Source organism: Stenella coeruleoalba (genome assembly GCF_951394435.1).
Source record: "Stenella coeruleoalba genome assembly, chromosome: 20".
In the NCBI taxonomy this organism is placed as follows: domain Eukaryota; kingdom Metazoa; phylum Chordata; class Mammalia; order Artiodactyla; family Delphinidae; genus Stenella; species Stenella coeruleoalba.
The window spans coordinates 29,049,514-29,076,632 of record NC_137166.1 but is presented as its reverse complement, the minus strand read 5'-3'; the positions used below and the strand labels follow the sequence as shown (position 1 = coordinate 29,076,632).

General features: G+C 45.3%; 1 protein-coding gene across 2 annotated transcripts in view; it reads left to right on the top strand.

The window, feature by feature from the left end:
* LOC307178261 (liver carboxylesterase-like) overlaps positions 1 to 27,119 on the top strand; it is a 67,092-nt gene that overhangs the window by 26,926 nt on the left and 13,047 nt on the right. For both annotated transcript variants that reach the window (XM_079906253.1, XM_079906254.1), the window contains exons 2-6: positions 7,770 to 7,977; positions 19,788 to 19,932; positions 22,347 to 22,480; positions 24,457 to 24,610; positions 26,084 to 26,188. In XM_079906253.1, coding sequence (XP_079762379.1) covers positions 7,770 to 7,977; positions 19,788 to 19,932; positions 22,347 to 22,480; positions 24,457 to 24,610; positions 26,084 to 26,188 — 746 coding nt within the window. The remainder of the gene's footprint in view (positions 1 to 7,769; positions 7,978 to 19,787; positions 19,933 to 22,346; positions 22,481 to 24,456; positions 24,611 to 26,083; positions 26,189 to 27,119) is intronic.

Sequence of the window (27,119 nt, the reverse complement as noted above, 5' to 3'; positions counted from 1 at the left end):
GCCAGTGCAGCGTTCGCCACCATGAAGACTCTGCCTGATTAATCCCATGATTAATGGACAGAGTCCAGTTGAATGGTCCAGTAGGACATGGGCTCAGACTTGTCTAGTGCTTGTTCTAGTATGTGCTCTCCATGTATCTGTTGAGTGAATTGATGGAGATGGCAGGGGTCTGATTTGGAGCTTAGGGGTGTCTTCTTTCCCAAGACCTGCCCAGCTACTTAGGCATTAAGGCCAGTATAGGATTTTCCTCTTCAGACTAGTTCCATATGGGAGTTTCCCAAGTTAAAAGCTGTAATCTCTATCAAATGCCACTGAAACAAGAGCTGTATCACTTACAGCTGGTGCGACCCAGGGAGCGGGCACAGGTTAAGCAAACTGAGGTCTGGCTTGATGCCTTACCCATTTCTGCAGAGTCATCATGAGCCAGGAGTGGGCATGCAGGCTGCAGACACTTCAAGGTCTGGGCATAGCTGCGCGTGTTTGCGGAACTGTGGGTGTCACAAGAGGGCATGTGATGGAACAGTGGGGCTGGGAGAATAATTCATCCTTACCTTTTATATTTTGCTAAGACAGCATCCTGCAGTCTTCATAGTCTAAGAGCCAGGTCTGTCTCAAGTTGCAAAGGCCAGCTGGCCAGGGCAAAAGGCAGGATGGTTTTGCCTTAACAGCTCTGTGTGTGTGTGTGTGTGTGTGTGTGTGTGTGTGCGCGCACGCACGCGTGCACGCACGTGTGTGAGTGTATGAGTGCAAAGTGATTAGAAACAGCTTTGTTTTCTGCTTAGGAAGACAGCCTGGGTTGTTCAGTGTGGATAGAGATAGGGGTGTTCTTTATTAGGGTGTTCTTTAGGACCCATGTTTCTTTCCTGGTAAAAGGGAGGAGCCCAGCCCTGGTCAGTCTTTGTAGAAGCAGTCGCCTCTGGGGCCTGACTCTACTGCTGTCCCAAACTCACCCCTCGCCGGCCTGCCACAGTGGCTAGAATGGGTGCAGATGAGCATCACTCTTAGAACTTGGATCTCCAAAAGCTTCATTTCAGCTACAACCTATGACGTTGGCCAAGAACCCATGAGCTTTTCTAAGATTGTCATGTGCTTTATGCTTGCCCAATTCTTCCTAATGTTAATATTGGTCTGGCCTGGACAAGGTCAGTTTTGACAAATGACAGTTGGGAAACAGTGCAAGCATGGAGAAGGCACAGCTACCTCTTCAGTCTTCTGCCCTAGAGACAACCCCTTCACATCTGCTCCCTCTCCACGGACAAGAACAAAGTTCACATCTCACGACTCTGGTTAACACAATGTTTAGAGTAAGGTCTATAACACTGTGCAGCTTTTGTTCAATTCTCAGCTCTTCCTCTTACTTGCTTTGTGACTGTGGGCCATTTCCTTGTCCTCACTGAGCACTGGGAGATCATAGTATCAATTCACAGGTTTATTTTGAGAACTAAGTGAGATCCTGCATACAAAGCCCTCAGCACGGTCATTCTCACACTGTGAGCACTCCGTAAATATTTGTCAAATGAATGTCTGAGTGAATAAAAGTGGAAAATACTAATAAAAACACTCGCAATATTATAGCCAGGAAATGGCTGTTGCAACACAAGTTAGAGGTATAACCTTCCAAAATTTTTCCTCCCCAAAGAAAGATATTTTTTATATTATAATGGGATATTGTACATGACTAGATTTTTAATTTTTATTTATTTTTTAAAATTGTTTTAATAAATTTATTTATCTATTTTTGGCTGCATTGGGTCTTTGTTGCTGCACTGGACTTTCTCTAGTTGAGGTGAGCGGGGCCTACTCTTCGTTGCGGTGCGTGGGCTTCTCATTGCGGTGGCTTCTCTTGTTGCGGAGCACGGGCTCTAGGCTCGCAGGCTTCAGTAGTTGTGACGTGCAGCCTCAGTAGTTGTGGCACACGGGCCCAGTTGCTCTGCGGCATGTGGGATCTCCCCAGACCAGGGCTCGAACCCGTGTCCCCTGCATTGGCAGGCGGACTCCCAGCCGCTGCGCCACCAGGGAAGCCCTGGATTTTTAAAAATATTTATTTATTGAAAGATTATCCACACACCATAAAATTCACCTTTCTAAGGCGTCCACTTCAGTGGTTTTCAGTATACTCACAGGGTTGTGCAACCATCACCACTATGTAATCCCAGAACATTTTCATCACCTCAAAGAGAAGCCTCCATGCATTAGCAGCCGCACATCATTCCCCCACCCCAGGCCTGCGGCAGCCACTAAACTACTTTCCGCCTCTATGGATTTGCTTAATCTGGACATTTCATACAAATAGAATCATACAATATATGTCCTTTCATGTCTGGCTTCTTACATTAGCGTAATATTTTCAAGGTTCATCCATGTTTAGCATGTACCAGTACTTCATTTCTTTTTATGGCTGAATAATATTCCATTGTAGAGATAGATATTATTTTATTTGTCCATTCATCAGTTCCTGGATATTTGGGTCCTTTCCACTTCGGGCCGTTGTGACTAATGCAGCTATTTGTGTACAAGTTTTTGATTAGATATGTTTTCAGCTGTTGTGGGTATATACCTAGGAGTGGAATTGCTGGGAAATCTGGTAACTTTGTGTTTGATTTTTTTTAATTTTTAAATTTTTTTGGCCTCATCACGTGGCATGCAGGATCCTCAGGGATCGAACCCACGCCCCCTGCAGCGGAAGCATGGAGTCTTAATCGCTGGACCGCCAGGGAAATCCCTGTGTTTGATTTTTGAGGAATTGCCAAACTGTTTCCTAAAGCAGTCATAGTTATATTATAATCTGTTTTTTTCCCCTTCACAATAGATCATGACTGCCTTTCCTTGTCAATAAATAGAGGTGTGTATGACTTCCCTGGTGGCTCAGTGGTTAAGAATCCGCCTGCCAATGCAGGGGACACGGATTCGAGCCTTGGTCAGAGAAGATCCCACATGCCACAGAGCAACTAAGCACATGCGCTACAACTACTGAGCCTGCGTGCCACCACTACTGAAGCCCCCGCACCTAGAGCCTGTGCTCTGCAACAAGAGAAGCCACCCCAGTGAGAAGCTCGCGCACTGCAAAAAAGAGCAGCCCCCGCTCGCCTCAACTAGAGAAAGCCCACGCACAGCAACAAAGACCCAACGCAGCCAAAAATAACTAACTAAATAAATAGAGGTGTGCTTCACTAGTTTGAGTGAAAGCATAGTATTTCCTTAGCCAGCTGTACCAGAATGTATTTAGAGAATGTCCTACTGTTCAACATTTAATAATTCTATAAAACAGGCTTTGAGCATTTTCCTTGTGTCCCTAGTGAGTAAGTGGCACTTTCACAGGTGTACTCAGAGCACTTTGTATCCCTCTACTTTGGTGCTTTCAGATTGCACTGCAATCTACCTATCACCTCTCCCTGCATCTGTCTTATTTATTACATAGAGAGTTCCTCCAGGAGATGGAACATGTCTTGAATTTATCTTTGTATCCATTGCACTTAGCATAGTGCCAGGCATTTGGTAAATGTTTGGAGAATGAATGAATAAATGAAATAATGAATAAATGGAAGGAAAGGTGGAGGGATGGATGAATGAATAATTAGAACCAAAGACTATAGAGAGATGGAGTTCCTTTATTGTAAGAACATTCTGTCCAAAGATCCCTGCCTGGAGAGGTAATGAGTTCCCTGACCCTGCAGGTGTGCAAGAGGAGGCTGAGTCACTTAGCAGGAATACTGTGAAGTTAATTTAGGCATCAGAAGGGAGACTGAATGAAATTTAAGATGTTTCTAAAATAAGAGCATGGAACTCTATGAAATAGAAGCCCAGGGAAATGAAAAGATTTGCCCTTAATTCCCCAGCTGGGCAGCTGTGGGTCTGGGAGTTGCTCTGAAAGTTTTCAAATTGTTCTGAGGACCCCAGACCACAGCCTCCCCTGGTCCAAAGACCTCTGTGTGCTTGTGTCTGCCTTGGTAGCCCACAGTACACTAAGGTTAGAGTCCAGGAAGGGAGAAACACTTACGAAACAAATCGTTGAACCTGTAGGTGGCTACCTGTAATTGGAGAGTAAAGTCCGGGCTCTTGATTTAAAAGAAGGTAAATTCTGGGTGGGCGTGGCTTACAGCCCTAAACAGCAGCCCACGGGGAAGGGTGGGAGAGCTTTTCTGTTATTTCCAGATTAGGCTACTGAGCAACTGGGGCGGGAGCCTGTGCAGAGAGCTGGGGGCGGGGACTGGGGGCGGGGACTGGAACAGCCCCTCGGAGCAGGGCCGAGACCTGCGGGCACAGGAGCTGCTGTCCTTCCACGATGTGGCTCTTCGCTCTGGTCTTGTCCTCCCTCACCACTTTCACGGCTTTGGGTGAGTCCTCCTAAATTCAAATAGCGGGGGACCTTTGGAAATCCTTGTGTGGGACAAGGGAAAGGAGTGACAGGGGCGGTTCTGCAGCAGCGCACGCTCTGTGGACTTGGACCGTCTAGCCCAGCTGGTCCCCCGCAGCAGGAGACACAGTGGACGATAAACACCCTAGACTCGGCTGCACGCCGCCACACCAGAGGAGGACAACCAGCTAACCTCCTGGTTGGACAACCAGCTAACCTCAACCTCCAGCTGAGGACTTGGGAGAGTTCCATATCTTTTCCTCTTGATTACTAATACGGACGTGGCCAAATCCTGGAGCTTAGCTTACCAGAATATTAATACCGCCTCTGGAGGCAGAGTGTGTGGGTTTGCATCCCAGCTCAGCACTTACTAGCACTGTGAGCTTAGGCAAAGGACTTCCTTTTTCTGTGCCTCAGTTTCCCCCTCTATAAAATGGGGGTGAAAGCTGTATCTACATCATTAGGCTGTTGTGAGGTTGAAATGGGCTGTTGTTTCTGAGAGCGTGCCTGGAATGGAGAGAGTGCAAAAAAGGGATAAAGAAGTTGTTTTAAAAGACAGTGTACTGAAAAAAAAAAAAAGTATATTGGAACTTCCCTGGCGGTCCAGTGGTTAAAGACTCTGCACTTCTACTGCAGGGGGCGCAGGTTTGATCCCTGCTCAGGGAACTAAGATCCCACATGCCTCGCAGGGCAGCCAGAAAAAGAAAGACAGTGTATTAATAGACAATTTGGGGTATTCTAAGGCCCACAGATCAGGAACCAACTGTCATTGAAAAGATGGTTTATGACTCAATTTCCCCAGAGGAAGGAGTACGGAACTACCATGGGGGGCCTGGAGGTGAAGCCCTGGGTGGGTCATGAGACACAGGGAAGAAGGAGGAACTGGGGGTGAGGGGCTTTATCTTGGTTGCTGGGGGGATGGAAGAGGTGAGGCAGGATATGCAGGTTTGGGATCGGCAGCCGATTGCAGTGGGCTCTGGGGCTTAGGGACTGCACAGTTGTCAGGTACTTGGCCTGGAGTGATTAGGGCAGGATGATAGTGGCCAGATGTGGAGGGCCTGGTAGAGAAGGTAGTTGGGGTACAGGCTCTGGCACGCTTGAAGGGGAAGTTCATTCCTATCATTAGGGATTGGCGAACTCTGGGAGGGGCAGTCCCTCCAGAATCAGCAAGGCCCCAGATGTCAAGGCATCAGAATACAGAACATAAAAGACTTGGTTAATACAAGGGTGCGGCAAGGGACCTCAGAATGCATCTGTGCCATTTTATAGGTGGGGAAACTGAGACTCAGAGAGGGAAATGTACATGCCCAAGGTCAACCGGAAAATCATGCTCTGAATTCTATCTCTAACTCCTGAGTCCAGAGCCGGTGCTCTGGCTGTCAGTGCACTGACAGCCCAGGCTCCACTGGGTTTTCTCTTCTTCCTGGGCCTATGACACTGTGAGAGGCCTGGAACTGAGGGTAAGAGCAGAGTAAGAACCAAATTAGGGGCAGATTATTCCCTTACTGCTGTTTACCCCCTGGCAGGGCCATGCCAGTTCTACCTTTAGAAAGTCCATACTGGGAACTTCCCTGGTGGCACAGTGGTTAAGAATACGCCTGCCAATGCAGGGGACACGGGTTTGATCCCTGGTCTGGGAAGATCCCACATGCTGTGGAAACTAAGCGCGTGCGCCCCAACTGCTGAGCCTGCACTCTAGAGCCCGCATGCCACAACTACTGAGCCCATACGCTGCAACTACTGAAGCCACGTGCCTTGAGCCCATGCTCTGCAACAAGAGAAGTCACCCAATGAGAAGCCCATGCACTGCAATGAAGAGTAGCCCCCGCTCACCACAACTAGAGAAAGCCCACGCACAGAAACCAAGACCCAACACAGCCAAAAATAAATAAAAATTTTTAAAAAAGAAAGTCCATACTGGCTGCCTCCATTTCCTCAGTTACTTCATCTGAAAAATGGGCATATTGATGTCTACCTAGCAAGGCTTTTGTGAAGATTAGTTTAAAGGAACTGGAATGCCCATGTAGCACATAGTAAGTGCTCAATATACAAACATTACGTATAACACAAGTAACTGCTGCTGTTACCAGTATTGCCTATACCTCTCAGCCAATCGCCCACTTTTTCACCCTTGCCATTTGGACATCTGTCCACTTCATCTCTCTTGAAGGTTATCATCGGATTTGTCCGTAAGACCAAATCTGGGTTATTCTTTTCTATTCTGGCCACATACTTTGAGAGAGAGGTTGACCTTGTGTCTATATCTAAAGGGGAACAATTGGGAGGATAAGAGGCTGGAAATCGTTTCCTGTTAGGATGCTTAAACAAACTGAAGCTGTTGAGGACGGACAAGAGAAGACTTGAGGGATGAGTATGAACATGGGTCACTAAGGCTGCCTGTCACATGAAGGTGCAGGATGTCCCAGAGCAGGTAGGACCAGGACTGATGTGGCAGCTTCAGGGAGACGCATTTCAGCTCAGTGAGAAAGAACTGTCTGTTCCACGAGAAGGGGACAGATGGAATCTGGGCCCATCTCGCTCCCCCTGGATGACCGTGCTCAGAGCCAGCAGAAGGGGCCTCTTCAAGCTGATTGTGTCACTCTCTTTTACTCCAGTATGGTTCACTGCTGCTCATTTACCCACTAAATAAAGGCTGAATCACTGGCCTGGCATTTGAGACCCTCCCAGACATGAACCTGTCTCATCCAGGGTTATGTTCCTCCCCCATTACTCTTCCTGACCCAAATGGGCCAATCGCTCTTCCTCAAGCAGGTCTTGCACTTTGCTGTCGCAGAGCCTCACCTCTGCACAATCTCATCTCTGTTTATACCTTTAAGCACCCTCTTCCACCTCCCCTTGTCACTCCTTCCACTACTGCAAGTCCCAGCTCCAAGGTCACTGCCTCCATGAAGCCACCAGTCAGAAGGCCTCGCTCCCTCTTCTGTCTCCTATGGCACCTTACTTGGTACGTCTCTCAGGACACGGACCACTTTCTTCCCAGCAGTAGGGTCAGGTATGTATGTGGCTCATCCTCCACATAAGGCCAGATTTCTGAGAAGAGCAGCCTGCTCTTGTTCATCCTCTCATCCAGCGTGCAGCTCGGCACCAGCGTCCAGTGATTGTTTCTAGATGCTCCTAAGTGTGGAAACTGAATGCCTTCTTCATTCCCAGTGGCTCTTCTTTTTGCATTTATGTCTTATTTGATGCTGTTATACCTCCAATTCCAATTCGCTCCTTCAGATAGCGCTGTGAGTTAGGAAGGACAGTTAGCTTCACTCTCTCTTACATAAGAAGAAACTGAGGCTTAGAGAGTTGAGGGGACATTCAAGATCACGTGGCAAAAGTAACAAAATTCACCCAGTATCCAGTTCACACCTTCACCACTGACATGTTCTCATTTTCTCTCAATGTCCAGCAGGGCAACCACCCTCACCGCCTGTTGTGGACACCGCGCAGGGCAGAGTCCTGGGGAAATATGTCAGCTTAGAAGGTTTTGCACAACCTGTGGCTGTTTTCCTGGGAGTCCCTTTTGCCAGGCCCCCTCTTGGATCCTTGAGGTTTGCTCCGCCGCAGCCTGCAGAACCATGGATCTTCGTGAAGAATACCACCTCTTACCCTCCCATGTAAGTCAAGGTGTGACTTTGGCATCTTCCAGTGGGGATGTTAGCCTCAAAGGGATGCAGGAAGGAGCCAAGGCAATCCTCTGAGTGGCTCATACTTTGTTCTGGAATCCTAAGATAGTGTAGATCCTTACAAACATTTCAGAACTCTCACAGCATTCTAGAGCCCTTTATTCAACTAATATTTATTGAGCAACTTTGCCAGGCATTTTCTAGTTTCCTGGAATCTATTAGTGAACAGAACAAAGATCCCACCTTCATGGAGCTTGCATTCAAGCAGGGGCAGATAGATAGTAAACAATATGCAAATTAGTAAATAGACTATACAGTATATTAGAATATGATAAGTGCTGTGGAAAAAATAGAAAGTTGAGCAAGTGAGGGGTTTCAAAAGTAATGATTCTGTTAACCTAAAACAATAAAACAACCAGATATTTTACCAGCAAAACCAGAGATTTATTTGGGAGCAGCAAAGAATCACAATTGGGGACATGCAACTATGGCAAACCACATGCAAGTCTGGTAAAAGGAAAGGAAACTCTTTTATAGAGGCAAAGGGGAAGTTAGAAGACACCATTATAAACAAAAGTCCATTGGAGGAAACTGGGAGTTTGTTATGTAGTGGCTTTTAATTGGCTGAGTAATGATAGTCTCTGATTGGCTGAGCTGTTGCCAGGCGAGGAGGAAATCTTTCTTGTGGTAAAGTTGTGTCACTTCTGGTTAGAGGTGCACAGTATGTCTCTTCCTAGGGGGATCTGTATTGAGGTGGAGTGATATCTTCCTGAGATCTCCCCCTCCTCACCTCCAGATTCCATTTTAGTGCGGGTTCTCTTTATTAATTTTCACAGTTCTATTCATTTTCCTTCTTGAACTTTACCATAGTGGGAAGTGAGGTGGGCCAGGAGATGTGTGGATGGGTAGTGCTTTGGGGTGTTGACTGGGCAAGTTCTCAACTCCCAAATGTGTCTGGCTACCTAGTCACAAGCAGAACGATGGTTGATGTGTTCTAGTTAGCTGGTCAAGTTGGGCAAGAAGACTCACAACTGTCCCCCAAGGCACCTTAGATGTCTACAAGCATTGATTCAGACCATATTTATCTCAGCAGGAGATTTCTAATAATTTCCAGGGTCCTGCCTCTTGCTGAATTTTCTTTTCTTCTCTTCTCTCCTTACTCCCTTCGTTCCTTACTTCTTCCATTCCTTTAAAATAATATTCATTCTTTTTATTTCCTGATTGCAATTAATATGTTTTATTTATTTTTATTGCAAGTATACATTTAATTTCCTGATTGCAAGTAATAAGTAATACATACTTATTACATAAAAGTGAGAAAATATAGGTAAGTAAAGGTAAGAAAATGAAAAGCATACACCACCGAGCAAGAACTGTTGTTCATATTTTAGATTCTATTTTTCCAGTCTTTTATCTGTTGCATAATTTCTCCCTTAAAATGTAATCACATAATTTTCTGTACCCAATTCTAATGTGTGTGTTTTTTCCCCCGCACCAAAAAGCAATTCTTACACACCATATGTGTGTCCAACAATTTAGCTAATTCTAACGCTCTCTTCCTAGAGATAGCATCAGATTCCACAGATTAAGGGCTCAGCTCCACAATAACTCCCTCTACTTCGATGCCAGTTCCAAGTCCAAGTCGTCACCTATGCTTCTGACCAACTGGCTATAAATTAGAGGTTCCTGTGACCCCCTCCTTAGGTTCTATTAATTTGCCATAGCAGCTCACAGAACTCAGGAAATTAGTTTTCTCACTAGATTACCAGTTTATTATGAAGGATATTAAAGGATACAAGCCACTAGCCAGATGAAGATATCCATAAGGTGAGGTCCCTAACAAAGGAGCATCCATCCATCCTTCTGGAGTTTGGGACCCAGCACGGTGGCACTTAGAAGAGTTCTGGTTCACCAGCCAGGACACCCTCTGAACCCTGTCCTTTTGGGTTTTATGGAACCCTCATTACATGGGCAGGATGATTGAAAGCATTGGTCACTGGTGATTGATCCCTCTCCAGCCCATCTCCCCTTTCCAGAGGTCAGGGGGCTGTGGCGCAAAGTTCCAACCCTCTAATCACATGATTGTTCCTCTGGCAACCAGTTCCTGCTCTTAGATGAGGTCCAAAAGTGACCTCATTAACCCAACAGTATACACCACTCAGGAGATTTCAAGGGTTTTAAGAGCTCTTCAGGGCTTCCCTGGTGGCGCAGTGGTTGAGAGTCCGCCTGCCGATGCAGGGGACGTGGGTTCGTGCCCCGGTCCGGGAAGATCCCACATGCCGCGGAGCGGCTGGGCCCGTGAGCCATGGCCGCTGAGCCTGCGCGTCCGGAGCCTGTGCTCTGCAACGGGAGAGGCCACAACAGTGAGAGGCCTGCCTATGGCAATAAAAAAAAAAAAAAAAAAAGAGCTCTTCAGCAGAAACTGGACAAAGATCAAATACATATTTCTTCTTATATCACAATATCATATTACACGATACAGATACTTTACTTTATTTATTTATTTTAATTTATTTATTTTTGGCTGCGCTGGGTCTTCGTTGCTGCATGCGTGCTTTCTGTAGTTGCGGCCAGCGGGGGCTACTCTTCGTTGTGGTGCGCGGGCTTCTTATTGCAGTGTCTTCTCCTGTTATGGAGCACAGGCTCTAGGCACGCGGGCTTCAGTAGTTGTGGCGCATGGGCTCAGTAGTTGTGGCTCACAGGCTTAGGTGCTCCACGGCATGTGGGATCTTCCCGGACCAGGACTGGAACCCATGTCCCCTGCATTGGCAGGCAGATTCTTCACCACTGCGCCACCAGGGAAACCCCAAGACAGATACTTTAGATGCCTGTTTTGCTCATGAACGTATATCATGAACATCATTCTATGTCATTAAATATCACACCCCGACATTTAATAGCTGCATTACGTTGCATATTGAATCATAATTTATTTACTGCACCTTTTATTTGGGATTATTAATTGTTCTTGATGATTTTGATAATATAAGTAGCACTATGATGAATATCCTGTAGCTAAATCTTCATGCATGTTCATAAATATTTTTGGATAAGTTCTAAGAAATAACATTTCCGAGTAAGAGTATTTTTAAAATTTCCCTTCAGAAATACTCCAACTGCACCCCTTTATTTAATATATGAAAACCTCCATTAACTGAATTTTAAACAATGTTTTGGGTTATTAAAAATGATTTTGGGCTATTGAATAGGCAAAATAACGATAATTTTTATTATCTTCGTCATTATATATATGATTATTCTCTTTATTCTACATTTATCTGAATACTAGTGACATTGACTTATTTTTCTCTTTTTAAACTTTTGATTGTCTTCTTTTATGAATATTACGCCCCTTGCTTTGATGATCTGGGGAAAGTTCCCCCGGGATGGAAATCAAGAGTTTATCTTTGGAGCTCTGACTCTGCCAATTGACAGCTGTGTCATCCAAGCACCTCAGTGCTTCAGTTATCTCGTCGACATACTGGAGGCAGTCATGCTGTTTTGTGGGGACACTGAGATCTGGAAATGTGGCTTATAAGGTCCTTGGAAACATAAGCACTACATAGTATGGTTCTTTCTGGCTGTGTGACCTTGGGCAAATTCTCTAATATCTCTGTGCCTCAGTTTCTCAACTGTAAAATGTGGATAATAATAGAACCTAAATCATGGGGCTGATGTGAAGATTAAATGAGTTAATACATAAGGAGTATTTAAAACAACAGTTGGTGAGAGAGCACTGGAATCACAACTAACTGCTGAACAATCATTGACAGGAAGACACTGGAACTCACCAAAAAGATACCCCACATCCAAAGACAAAGGAGAAGCCACAATGAGACTGTAGGAGGGGCACAATCACAATAAAATCAAATCCCATAACTGTTGGGTGGGTGACTCACAAACTGGAGAACACTTATACCACAGAAGTCCACTCACTGGAGGGAAGGTTCTGAGCCCCACGTCAGGCTTCCCAACCTGGGGGCCTGGCAATAGGAGGAGGAATTCCCAGAGAATTAGACTTTGAAGGCTAGTGGGATTTGATTTCAGGACTTTGACAGGACTGGGGGAAACAGAGACTCCACTCTTGGAGGGCACACACAAAGTAGTGTGCATATGAGAACCCAGGGGGAAGGAACAGTGACCCCATAGGAAACTGAACCAGACCTACCTGCTAGTGTTGGAGGGTCTCCTGCAGAGGTGGGGGGCGGCTGTGGCTCACTGCAGGGACAAGGACACTGGCAGCAGAAGTTCTGGGAAGGACTCTTTGGTGTGAGCCCTCCCAGAGTCCACCATTAGCCTCACCAAATAGCCTGCAGGGTCCAGTGCTGGGTTGCCTCAGGCCAAACAACCAACAGGGAGGGAACTCAGCCCCACCCATCAGCAGACAAGCAGATTAAAGTTTTACTGAGGTCTGTCCACCAGAGCAACACCCAGCTCTACCACCACCAGTCCCTCCCATCAGGAAGCTTGTACAAGACTCTTAGATAGCCTCATCCAACAGAGGGCAGACAGCAGAAGCAAAAAGAACTACAGTCCTGCAGCCTATGGATCGAAAACCACATTCACAGAAAGAGAGACAAAATGAAAAGGCAGAGGAATATGTTCCAGATGAAGGAACAAGATAAAACCCAGAAAAACAACTAAATGAAGTGCAGATAGGCAATCTTCCAGAAAAAGAATTCAGAATAATGATAGTGAAGATGATCCAGGACCTAAGAAAAAGAATGGAGGCAAAGATTGAGAAGATGCAAGAAATGTTTAACAAAGACCTAGAAGAATTAAAGAAAAAACAGAGATGAACAATACAATGACTGAAATGAAAAATACACTGGAAGGAATCAATAGCAGAATAACTGAGGCAGAAGAACAGGTAAGTGACCTGGAAGACAGAATGGTGGAATTCACTGCCACAGAACAGAATAAAGAAAATAGAATGAAAAGAAATGAAGACAGCCTAAGAGATCTCTGGGACAACATTAAATGCACCAACATTCGCATTATAGGAGTCCCAGAAGGAGAAGAGAGAGAAAAAGGACCCCAGAAAATATTTGAAGAGATTATAGTCGAAAACTTCTCTAACATGGGAGAGGAAATAGCCACCCAAGTCCAGGAAATGCAGAGAGTCCCAGACAGGATAAACCCAAGGAGAAACACGCTGAGACACATAGTAATCAAATTGACAAATATTAAAGACAAAGAAAAACTATTAAAAGCAACAAGGGAAAAATGACAAATAACATACAAGGGAACTCCCATAAGGTTAAGAGCTGATTTCTCAGCAGAAACTCTACAAGCCAGAAGGGAGTGACACAATATATTTAAAGTGATGAAAGGGAAGAACCTACAACCAAGGTTACTCTACCCGGCAAGGATCTCATTCAGATTCGATGGAGAAATCAAAAGCTTTAGAGACAAGCAAAAGCTAAGAGAATTCAGCACCACCAAACCAGCTCTGCAACAAGTGCTAAAGGAAGTTCTCTAAGTGGGAAACACAAGAGAAGAAAAGGACCTACAAAAACAAACCCATAACAATTAAGAAATTGGTAATAGGAACATACATATTGATAATTACCTTAAATGTGAATGGATTAAATGCTCCAGCCAAAAGACACAGGCTCACTGAATGGATACAAAAACAAGACCTGTATATATGCTGTCTACAGGAGACCCACTTCAGACGTACGGACACATACAGACTGAAAGTGAAGGGATGGAAAAAGATATTCCATGCAAATGGAAAGCAAAAGAAAGCTGGAGTAGCAATACTCATATCAGATAAAATAGACTTTAAAATAAAGAATGTTACAAGAGAGAAGGAAGGACACTGCCTAATGATCAAGGGATCAATCTAAGAAGAAGATATAACAATTATAAATATATATGCACCCAACATAGGAGGACCTCAACACGTAAGGCAAATGCTAACAGCTATAAAAGAGGAAATCGACAGTAACACAATAATAGTGGGGGACTTAAACACCTCACTTACACCAATGGACAGATCATCCAAACAGAAAATTAATAAGGAAACAGAAGCTTTAAATGACACAATAGACCAGATAGATTTAATTGATATTTATAGGATATTCCATCCAAAAATGGCAGACTTACACTTTCTTCTCAAGTGCACGTGGAACATGCTCTAGGATAGATTACATCTTGTGTCATAAATCAAGCCTCAGTAAATTTAAGAAAATTGAAATCATATCAAGCATCTTTTCTGACGACAACACTATGAGATTAGAAATCAATTACAGGGAAAAAAACGTAAAAAACACAAACACTTGGAGGATAAACAATACATTACTAAATAACCAAGAGATCACTGAAGAAATCAAAGAGGAAATCAAAAAATACCTAGAGACAAATGACAATGAAAACATGACGATCCAAAACACATGGGATGCTGCAAAAGGAGTTCTAAGAAGGAAGCTTGTAGCAATACAATGCTACCTCAAGAAACAAGAAAAATCTCAAATAAACAATCTAAACTTTCACCTAAAGGAACTAGAGAAAGAAGAACAAACAAAACCCAGAGTTAATAGAAGTAAAGAATTCATAAAGACCAGAGCAGAAGTAAATGAAATAGAAACAAAACAGTAGCAAAGATCAATAAAACTAAAAGATGCTTCTTTGAGAAGATAAACAAAATTGATAAACCTTTAGCCAGACTCATCAAGAAAAAGAGGGAAAGGACTCAAATCAATAAAATTAGATTATAAAGGAGAAGTTACAACAGAAACCGCAGAAATGCAAACCATCATAAGAGACTACTACAAGCAACTCTATGCCAATAAAATGGACAACCTGGAAGAAAGGGACAAATTCTTAGAAAGGTATAACGTTCCAAGACTGAACCAGGAAGAAACAGAAAATATGAATAGACCAATTACAAGTAATGAAATTGAAACTGTAATTAAAAATCTTCCAACAAACAAAAGCCCAGGACCAGATGGCTTCACAGGTGAATTCTATGAAACATTTAGAGAATAGCTAACACCCATCCTTTTCAAACTCTTCCAAAAAATTGCAAAGGAAGAAACACTCCCAAACTCATTCTACGAGGCCACCATCACCCTGATACCAAAACCAAAAAAAGATACTACAAAGAAAGAAAATTACAGCCCAATATCACTGATGAATATAACCACAAAAATCCTCAACAAAATACTAGCAATCAGAATCCAATAACACATTAAAAGAATCATACAGCATGACCAACTGGGATCTATCCCAAGGACACAAGGATTCTTCAGTATATGCAAATCAATCAATGTGATACACCATATTAACAAACTGAAGGATAAAAACCATATGATCATCTCAATAGATGTAGAAAAAGCTTTTGGCAAAATTCAACACTGATTTATGATAAAAAACTCTCCAGAAAGTGGGCATAGAGGGAACCTACCTCAACATAATAAAGGCCATATACGACAAACCCACAGCAAACATCATTCTCAATGGTGAAAAACTGAAAGCATTTCCTCTAAGAACAGGAACAAGACAAGGATGTCCACTCTCACCACTATTATTCCACAAAGTTTTGGAAGTCCTAGCCACAGAAATCAGAGAAGAAAAAGAAATGAAAGGAATACAAATTGGAAAAGAAGAAGTAAAACTGTCACTGTTTGCAGATGACGTGATACTATACAGAGATAATCCTAAAGATGCCACCAGAAAACTACTGGAGCTAATCAATGAATTTGGTAAAGTTGCAGGATCCAAAATTAATGCACAGAAATCTCTTGCATTCCAATACACTAACAGTGAAAGATCAGAAAGAGAAATTAAGGAAACAATCCCATTCACCATTGCAACAAAAAGAATAAAATACCTAGAAATAAACCACCTAAGGAGGTAAAAGCCCTGTACTCAGAAAACTATAAGACACTGATGAAAGAAATCGAAGATGACACAATCAGATGGAGAGATATACCATGTTCTTGGATTGGAAGAATTAATATTGTGAAAGTGACTCTACTACCCAAAGCAACCTACAGATTCAATGCAATCCCTATCAAATTACCAATGGCATTTTTTATAGAACTAGAACAAAAAATCTTAAAATGTGTATGGAAACACAAAAGACCCCGAATAGCCAAAGCAATCTTGAGGGGTAAAAAACGGAACTGGAGGAATCAGACTCCCTGACTTCAGACTATACTACAAAGCTACAGTAATCCAGACAATATGGTACAGGCACAAAAACAGAAATATAGATCAATGGAACAGAATAGAAAGCCCAGAGATAAACCCACGCAGTTATGGTCAACTAATCTCTGACAAAGGAGGCAAGGATATACAATGGAGAAAAGACAATCTCTTCAATAAGTGGTGCTGGGAAAACTGGGCAGCTACATGTAAAAGAATGAAATTAGAACACTCTCTAACACCATACACAAAAATAAACTCAAAATGGATTAAAGACCTAAATATAAGAGCGGACACTATAAAATTCTTAGAGGAAAACATAGGAAGAACAGTCTTTGACAAAAATCACAGCAAGATCTTTTTTGACCCACCTCCTAGAGTAATGGAAATAAAAACAAAAATAAACAAATGGGACCTAATTAAACTTAAAAGCTTTTGCACAGCAAAGGAAGCCATAAGCAAGACGAAAAGACAAACCTCATAATGGGAGAAAATATTTGCAAATGAAGCAACTGACAAAGGATTAATCTCCAAAATTTACAAGCAGCTCATGCCGCTCAATATCAAAAAACAAACAACCCAATCCAAAAATGGGCAGAAGACCTAAATAGACATTTCTCCAAAGAAGGTATACAGATTGCCAACAAACACATGAAAGGATGCTCAACGTCACTAATCATTAGAGAAATGCAAATCAAAACTACAATGAGGTATCACCTCACACCAGTCAGAATGGCCATCATCAAAAAATCTACAAACAATAAATGCTGGAGAGGATGTGGAGAAAAGGGAACCCTCTTACACTGTTGGTGGGAAAGTAAATTGATACAGCCACTATAGAGAACAGTACGGAGATCCCTTAAAAAACTAAAAATAGAGGGGCTTCCCTGGTGGCACAGTGGTTGAGAGTCCACCTGCCGATGCAGGGGACGCGGGTTCATAACTCGGTCCGGGAAAATCCCACATGCCGCGGAGCGGCTGGGCCCGTGAGCCATGGCCGCTGAGCCTGCGCGTCCGGAACCTGTGCACCGCAACGGGAGAGGCCACAACATTGAGAGGCCCACGTACCAAAAAAATAAATAAATAAAAATAAATAAATAAATAAAGGAGATGAACTCCCTGGGACAAAAAAAAAAAAAAAAAACTAAAAATAGAACTGCCATACGACCCAGCAATCCCACTACTGGTCATATACCCTGAGAAAAACATAATTCAAAAAGAGTCATGTACCACAATGTTCATTGCAGCTCTATTTACAATAGCCAGGACGTGGAAGCAACCTAAGTGTCCATCTACAGATGAATGGATAAAGAAGATGTGGCACATATATACAATGGAATATTACTCAGCCATAAAAAGAAATGAAATTGAGTTATTTGTAGTGAGGTGGATGGACCTAGAGTCTGTCATACATAGTGACGTAAGTCAGATCAGAAAGAGAAAAACATACCGTATGCTAACACATATATATGGAATCTAAGGAAAAAAATGGTCATGAAGGACCTAGGGGCAGGATGGGAATAAAGATACAGACCTACTAGAGAACGGACTTGAGGACACGGGGAAGGTGAAGAGTAAGCTGGGAGAAAGTGAGAGAGTGGCATGGACATATATACACTACCAAAGGTAAAACAGGTAGCTAGTGGGAAGCAGCCGCGTTGCACAGGGAGATCAGCTCAGTGCTTTGTGACCACCTAGAGGGGTGGGTTAGGGAGGGTGGGAGGGAGATGCAAGAGGGAAGAGATATGAGGATATATGTATATGTATGGCTGATTCACCTTGTTATAAAGCAGAAACTAACACACCATTGTAAAGCAGTTATACTCCAATAAAGATGTTAAAAAAATAAATTAAATTAAATTAATAAAAAAACAAACAAACAAATCAAAAAATGGGCAGAATACCTAAGCAGACATTTCTCCAAAGAAGAATACAGATGGCCAAGAGGCACATGAAAAGATGCTCAACATCACTAATTATTAGAGAAATGCAAATCAAAACTACATTGAGGTATCACCCTACACCAGTCAGAATGGCCATCATCAAAGAATCTACAAACAACAAATGCTGGAGAGGATGTGGAGAAAAGGGAACCCTCTTGCTCTGTTGGTGGGAATGTAAATTGATTCAGCCACTATGGAGAACAGTATGGAGGTTCCTTATAAAACTAAGAATAGAATTACTATATGACCCAGCAATCCCACTACTGGGCATATACCTTGAGAAAACCATAATTCAATAAGACATATGCACCCCAATGTTCATTGCAGCACTATTTACAATAGCCAGCTCATGGAAGCAACCTAAATACCCATCGACAGACAAATGGATAAAGAAGATGTGGTACATATATACAATGGAATATTACTCAGCCATAAAAAGGAATGAAATTGGGTCATTTGTAGAGACGTGGATGAATCTAGAGACTGTCATACAGAGTGAAGTAAGTCAGAAGGAGAAAAACAAATATCGTATATTAACACATATATGTGGAATCTAGAAAAATGGTACAGATGAACCGGTTTGCAGGGCAGAAATAGAGACAAAGATATGGAGAACAAACGTATGGACACCAAGTGGGGAGTGGTGGTGGTGGTGTGATGAATTGGGAGATTGGGATTGACATATATACACTAATATGTATAAAATAGATAACTAATTAGAACCTACTGTATAAAAATATAAATAAAATAAAATTTAAATGATAAAAAAAAAATCTCCTATTAGGGCAACCAATAGTTCTTGCCTGTGATGGGTTGATGATAGAATTTTAATATGTTAGTGCTGCAGGACCCTTATGGAAATCACTCCCCTCATTTACACAGAGGAGCAGACTGGGGCCCAGAGCAGGCAAAGAATTCACCTAAGGAAACCCAGCAAATTAGGCTGAGTCATGGGCTTCCCTGGTGGCGCAGTGGTTCAGAGTCCGCCTGTCGACGCAGGGGACACGGGTTCGTGCCCCGGTCCGGGAAGATCCCACATGCCGTGGAGTGGCTGGGCTCGTGAGCCATGGCCGCTGAGCCTGCGCGTCCGGAGCCTGTGCTCCGCAACGGGAAAGGCCACAACAGTGAGAGGCCTGCGTACTGGAAAAAAAAAAAAAAAAAAATTAGGCTGAGGCAGGACTAGAGCGTAGTTCCTCTAAAGCTGCCCCATAAATATTTGACCTCTGACCTGTTGTAGGCCGTAAATAACTGCCGTTTGGGTGATTTCTCCTGGTTTATGGAAGTCTCCCGTGGACTAGAACATGTTTCCCTGTTGGCAGAATATGGTCACCCTATAGCGGGCATCATACAGCGCCCAGCGGAGAGCTGGTCTGGACCCAGGGCAAGCAGGAAATGGTCCTTTCCCAGACCCAGCAGCGTATAGGCAGCCTCCTTCCTTGACTCAGGGCATCCCAAAGGCCCCAGGAAGGGAAGAGGGTCAGGCCTCACCATACCTGGTCCTGGGAGACCTTGGTGAGCCTGAGAAGCCCCCATCAGATGCCCCTGGTAGCCTCCTACCTAACCCAGTGTCTTGAGTCTGGTGAGAACAACTCTATTTACTGCCCTAAACCTGCCAGTCCAAGACCTGGCCTGACCACAGGAGACATCTCCTTGGTCAGCTCTGATTGAACTTCAAGAATTCATTTCTCTCCTTGCCTCTCCCAGGTGCTCCCAAGACCCAGTGGCGGGGCAAGTGATCTCAGAGCTCTTTACCAACAGAAAGGAGAACATTAATCTCAGGTTTTCCGAAGACTGTCTTTACCTAAATATTTACACTCCTGCTGACTTGAGGAAGAGAAGCAAGCTGCCGGTAAGCAGTGGGAACACATGGTCAAGGCTGGTGTAGACTGGAAGGGGATGAAGGCAGTGTTGGGTTGGGGCGTCTTGGACCAAGGCTGTTCCAGGGGCCCCAGGGCTTTCTTTACCACCACAGCCAAACCTGACATCAGGAAACACAGGTTTTCCACACCTCAGTTTCCCTTCGTGACAGACATAGGGCCTCTGGGGGAGTTTGCTGTACATCTGTAATGAACATTTTAATTTTTCTAAGGTCTCTCATGCTAATAGATGGACAAGAAGGATTACTCTTAATTGTTAGATTAGGAATCTGATACCCAGGGTGGCTAAGACATAATTTCCAATAAAGTCAGAGCTGGAAGGAATCTTGGAGATAAGCCAACAACCCAACCGTTCTGTTACAGATAGAGAAACTGAAGCCCAGTGAGGGGAAGGCGAGGTCGCAGAGTAGGGTTGCAGGACTAGAGCACGGGTCTCCTGATCTCAAGTCACGCTCTTTGACACACACACACACACACACACACACTAGCAAGTGGAGTCTGTGGGTGGCCTTTCCTCAGCACACAGAGACCTTCTCTGACAAACTCTCAGTGTCTCAGTGTCACAGGTGGAGGGTGCAGAGCCTGGAGCAACAGAGAAGCCCTTTCCTTTGCCTTTGCCAACTATCAAGATTTTATTGTAGATAATTTCACTTCGTAATTTACTTTGACACAAGCTGATGTCCCAGTGAGTCAGCATTTGCAGAATAAATGGAAGCCCAGAGATGGGGCAGCCTTCCAGACTCAGGCTGGACGGTGGGGCTGGTCTGCTGGGAAAGGAGGGGTCAGTGGGGTAGAGACAGGCGGGGTGTGAGCACCCAGCCATCTCCCAGGAACACCCCTGGCATGGTGCCCAGATGTGGAGGAGGGCATCTGTGAACTTGTGACTAGAAGGTGGCCCTGCATATGCTGGGCTCAAAGAGGTGGGGACAATTGTTCATTCATTCATGCATTCATTCATTCCCCTAGTACATACTCAGCGCCCCCATATGCATAGCTAGAATTGGGGGTTAAGAGAAAGGAGGAACATAAAACCATGACCACACAGCCCCTGCCTTCGAGGATCTTAGCATCTGGGTTGCACAGAGCTGGACTAGCTTCTTCAGCAAATCACTGCTGGCCAGCCCTTGGCTCAGCCTGGACTCAGAGGTGACTGCACACTCAGTCCCTCTGCCCGGAGGTAGGCAGGGATCAGAGATGTAGGAGGAGCAGGGGCTCCAGGAACCTGAAGCTGGAGAACCTCTACTATGGACACAGGCTCTGGAACTGCAGGATCTGGGTGTAAATCCTGGTTCTGCCTTTTACTAGCTGAGAGACCCGGCTCTGTTTCCTCAAATCAGGGGTAATCACACACAAGTGTTCAATGATGAATATCAAGATTTATGTCAGTGTCTGACACAGCACACGAGGCAAGTCTTGCTGATGCATTAGTTAGAGTTGAAGGGAAGAAATTACTCCTGCCCCAACAGCCGGCCTACTGCACCGTGGCCATTGGCTGCCGTGTGCTGGGCAGCTCGACGTGTGGAGTCTGGAGCCAGACTGCCTGGGTTCAAGTCCTGCCTCCACCACCTATTAGCTGCATGACCTCAGGGTGGTTAAGGGCCTCGGTTTTCCTGTCTGTGAAATGGGACAATAGTAGTCCCTATCTTGTGGATGGTTTATTTTTAAATGCTTAGAGCAGTACTTGACACATAGTTCATGTATGAGTTCTTTGATTTTTTTATTAACAAAATCATTATACTATTATTTTAGCCATTCTCACTTTCTTGCTATGTGAACTCTTTAAATTCAGGGCCATGCATTATGAATTGTCATGTCCACTCTCATCCTTAATCCTTACCACAGTCCCTGGCACCTAGTAGGTTTTCAAATCATATTCATCAGATGATTGAAGACTTCTTAGAGGAGGTGGCTTTTAGGCTGGGCTTTGGAGGATGGGTGAGATTTGGGGAGCAGAGGAGGCAGTGGAAAGGCCTATTAAGAAGAGGTACCACCCAGGGCGTGTGCTTCTTGACATGGTCATCATTCACATGAGAAGTTTATTTCACCACACAAAAGGTAACTAAGGTGAAGCTGAAATAAGCTTCTAACCAAGGGCTGTTGCATGCAGAGTGTGCTGAGCTGCGTGAGGGGTCCGGGAGTGAGGACTGTGGGAGTGTTGGGGAGAAGATGGCGCTCTTAGCCTTGGCTGTTCCCATGATGATGTTCTCAGCATGAAGAGCACTGGCAGGAGGTGGCACTGAGGCAGGGGAGACAGGCAGGGGCAGCCAGGGTGCACTGAGTTGGGCCACAGCTGGGAGAACGGGTAGATGACCAAACCAGACAGCCTCTTGAGGTCTTTCCCAGCTCTGCTTCCTGTGCCCTGTATGGTTGCTTCCTCCCCATCCAGGTGATGGTGTGGATCCACGGAGGAGGTCTGATGTTGGGCGGGGCATCAACCTATGATGGGCTGGCCCTCTCTGCCCATGAAAACGTGGTGGTGGTGACCATTCAGTACCGCCTGGGCATCTGGGGATTCTTCAGGTAAGACACTGGACTCTCCTCACGGCACATTGACCCTCAGTGTGGGAGTGCTAGGACCCCACTCTGGTCATGCAAGCCCTCAAAGGGATCTTTGCTAGGTTCCCTACTAAGACATGCAAGTCCCCTCATAATTGGGCTCTACCTACCTTCTCCTTCCCCAGCCACCCTGGTCCACTTACTTGCATGTAAAATGCCTAATCTGCCTGACAAACTCCTATTATTCCTGCAAAACCCAACCCAAATGTTACCTCGTCTGAAATGCTCATCTCTTTTTCACCTGTGCTGCCCAGCATGTTGCATACCTGTAAGGTGACAGTTAACATGCAGTGCAGCAGTTAGAGGCTTATACGTCTTACCTCATGGGGAAGGAAAGAAGGAGCAGACTCACGTGGGAGCTCCGTAAAGTCTTGTAGGTGGAGGAACGGGTGGCTGGAACTTGGAGGCTGTAACGAGCACCTGACTCCAGTGGACACATCTACTGAGAGGAGTGTAGGGCCCACTCACCCCATTTCCTTCGTGGAGTTTGGCACATGCATGAGCGAAGGCTCGAGTCTCCTCCATGGAGTGTCCGTGGGGAGAGGAACCGGACTTCCTGCAGGCACAGTTACTGAGCCTTTTCTGAATGCACCAGCCCCAGGACCTCTTACCCTCAGATGGCTGGTGGGTGGGCTGGGCGAGGGGTGGTCATCTCACTGGAAAGACCTATGGGCTGGAGGAGGGCTGTCCCAGGCGAGTCATGTCCCGGGATGTGTCACCTTCACTGAGACTCCTCATGTCCTTCCCCCACGGCCCACGGCTGCTCCCAGTTACAGTATAACTGCGTACACTCCCCCCTCCCTCTCCCCCAGGCTCTCCTCTACCACGTCAGTCAGGGTTTCACCCCGACCAGACACCACACTGCTCTGGTCCAGGTCACCAGCGGCCCAGCCTTGGCAGCAACCGCACGTCACCCCTCAAACCTTTTTGAAAAATTTCCTTCTCTTGGCTCCTGGCCACCTCCTCCCTCATGGCAGCTCCTTCTCGGCCCCTCCTGGACCCTCCCCTCCCCGTCTCAGCCTCTGTGTGCATCTTCTTCTCTGTCCCACTGGTTCCCTGAGTGACCTCAGGGGGCACTTCCAGGCTCCCTATTTTTAGCCCATTTCTCCTTTGAAACCAGCAGGTACATCATTAACTACCTCCTGCCATCCCCACGGAACACCTGAGGGCACCTCTCCCTTCCTCGGACAAACTTAACCCTTGACTCCCGATGCCCCTGCCCCAAACCCTCCTCCTTTCTCCACAGGGCCTCCGGCTCAGCTGCAGGCAGCTCCACCCTTCCAGTTACTCAGGATAAAAGCCTGGGGGCACTTGGATTCTTTTCTTTTTCTCATACCCCACATCCAGTCACCAGCAAATCCTCTTGGCTCCACTTTTACAATATGTTCAGAATCCAGCCACTTCTCACCTCCTCCCTTGTAGTCACCCTGTTCAAAGCACTCTGTGTCTCTCCCCTGGATTGTTGTAATAACACCTACTTTTATAACCCTGCTATTTTACACCGTGTCTGATCCACACAGTAGCCAAAGTGATCATTTAAGACATAAATGGAATCATGTCATCCCTGCAGTGGCTTCCTAACTTACTCAAGATAACATTGACATCCTTACCGAGGCCCTCAGGGCCCTCTGTAGCTGTAGGTCCTAGACTCACACTTTTGTTCACTGGATGCCAGGGCCTTTGCATGTGCTGTTTCTTCTGCCTGGAATTCCCTTTGGAATTGTAGAATAGTAGATGCTCAATAAATAGATGTGGGATGGATGTATAGAGCGCTACAGCGGAACAGTGCTGCAGGATGGGAGGCAGGTGAAGACCCCAGTGTCAGGGCTCTGGAAGCCCAGTCTCTTGCAGAAGGCTCACCCAGACCCCCAGCCCCATCTGTGGTCCTGAGAGCCCTGCTGTGACATGTCTGCTCTCAACCCCACCCTGTTCTCTTACAGCACAGGGGATGAACACAGTCGGGGGAACTGGGGTCACTTGGACCAGTTGGCCGCACTGCACTGGGTCCAGGAGAACATTGCCAACTTCGGAGGGGATCCAGGCTCTGTGACCATCTTTGGAGAGTCAGCAGGAGGGGAAAGTGTCTCTATTCTTGTAAGTGTTCCTGGCCCTGATGTGGCTACCGATGGGACCCCTTGCAGACCAGCCAGTCTAGTCATGGGACCTGGATTCAAGGCTGACCCTACTCTGTGCAGCATCAGATGGTGGAAAGTTATGGCCAAACTCTCCTTGGACTGCAGGAAGCTCAGAGCTCAGCTTAGCATCCTGGGGCAATATCTCCAGCCACGGCTGCAACGGAGACATTCCTCCTGTCCTGTGTTGGTTGAGCTCTTACTCTCCTTCCTAATCATTTTACTATTAGTACTCACCTCACTCCTCTTGGGAAGTAGGGGTGGGTGTAAATTCTGGATAAGAGGAGGCAACCATGAAGTTGGGTGCAATGTCATTATTTGGCTTGAAGCCAGATCTACAATTCAAGGGGACACAAACACTAAGAACAGGTCAGAGGCCTCTTCTGGGGAGGTCTGATGGCTTGTTCATCTCAGGAAGGAGGGCAGCGGCGTCTGGGGCTGAGGATGGAGCTGGGCTGGGTGAGGAGAGGTAGAGAGAGGAAGGAGGATGGAAGGGGGGATGGGACCCGGGAAATGGAACACAGACACGACCTGGGAGCCTGATGTGGGAATGGCAGTTGGGAGACACCGAGGGAAGCAAAGGTGGAAAACCAGATTAGAAGGCGCTGGGAGCTGTTAGAAACCCTCCAGCTGCCTCACAGTTGAGCAGAAGGTTAACACTATTACTGTATTTTTAAAACATATGTTGGATTTGTAGTTGAATCTTCAGAGGAAAATGTTTTTATTTTATAAAATGGAGAAAAAAGAAAAGCATAGATAACTCTCCCAAAATAAAAATTCATCCACAATCCCATTAGCCAGGGATTGTCACCATGGACAGTTTTATTTTTCTAGTCTTTTTTCCATGAATCTATCTATCTATCTATCTATCTATCATCTATCATTTATCTACCTATCTGTCTCTATGAATTTTTAAACAAAAAAACTTCCTTAATATTATAACACAAATATTTCCCTCACCATTAGTTATTCTTTAATATTTTTTGTGTATATAGTCGAGTATAGTATAGTATTTCATTGTAAGAATGAAAAATACCTTATTTACCCAATGTCATATATTAGAACCTTGTGTTATTTCCAATTTTTACTGTTATAAATAACACGAACATTTTAGAGATTTTTGTGTGCCTCCATGATCATTTTCCTTAAAATAAATGCTAAGTAATGCAAATGGGGAATCAGAACTGTGCTTTAAAGTGCTGCTAGGAATTGCTGAGCTGCCTTTCAGATACTTTGATTGTTATAATCAGTGTGCCACACACTTCCTGTTTTGTCCTTCACTCTGCTCCTGGCTCCTTCCAGCTGAGGTTTTCTTGCAGAAGCCAGGCCCCATGGTCTCCAGGGGAACAGCCCAGGACAGGGCTGTGGATGGGGGTAGCTCTTGAAGACCCCTCCCCGTGAGCATAAACTCCCTTTCTCGCCACCCTCCTCCCAGGTGTTATCTCCCCTGGCCAAGAATCTCTTCCACCGGGCCATCTCTGAGAGTGGTGTGGCCCTCACTTCTATCCTGGTCAAGAAGGACATGAAGGCTGCAGCTAAGGTAGGTCTCACACTGGACTGTCCCCACACCCTTTGCTCTGCTCTCCTGGAGTTGTCAGGGGTCTTTCTTGCTGTGGGAGCCAGTTGACATCCTCAGAGAATCACAGAAGTGAGGATGGCTGATCAGGGAGGGCAAGGACACACCTCATCCCACCTCCACCTTCTACCGCTGAGCAAACTGGGGCAGAGAGCAGAAGCACTTGCCAGGGTCAGCGAGTGATCAGAGCAGAGCCGGACTCAGGCTCATGACTCTGGACTGCCAGCCCCATGCATTTTCCACTGAACACGCTTCCCAAAGTGTTCCAGGTGGGGTGCTGGCCTGGACAGTGGTCAGTGAACTGTCATCCTATCTTGCCTCGCTCAGGGTCTGAAATCTGATGAACTCATTGGCACCATGTGTGCCTGGAGTGGATTCTCCTTGGGGGCTTGTGACTGGGGTGGGTTCCTGAAGAATTCATTCATTGATTCATTCATTCACTCAACAAATAGTTTTGATATAATCTGACATCTCGCAACCTCATGAAGCTTCTGTTATAATTGAGGAGACAGATTAATAATTATATAATTGCACAACTTACAAAATGTCAACTGTGACTAGAGCAATAGAGGAGAGATACCTGATGTCATAACAGAATCCAAAAGGAGCGCTTAGTCCAGTGGATAGGGGGAGGTTATCAGGAAAGGCTTCATGAAAAAAAGTGATCAACGAGTTGAGATGAGAAGGATAAGCAGTAAATTACTTGGTAAGAAAAGAATATCCAGGAAGAGGGAACAGCCTGTGCAAATGTCCTGTGGCAGGAGCAGGTATCTCAACTGAGAGAGAGCGAGAAAGGCTGCTGTGGCCAGAGCAGAAAGAGCAGACGGAACCTGGAGTGAAGTGAGGATGGAGCCATCGGCAGGGCCATGCTGCAGAGGACCTGGTGAGGACTTTG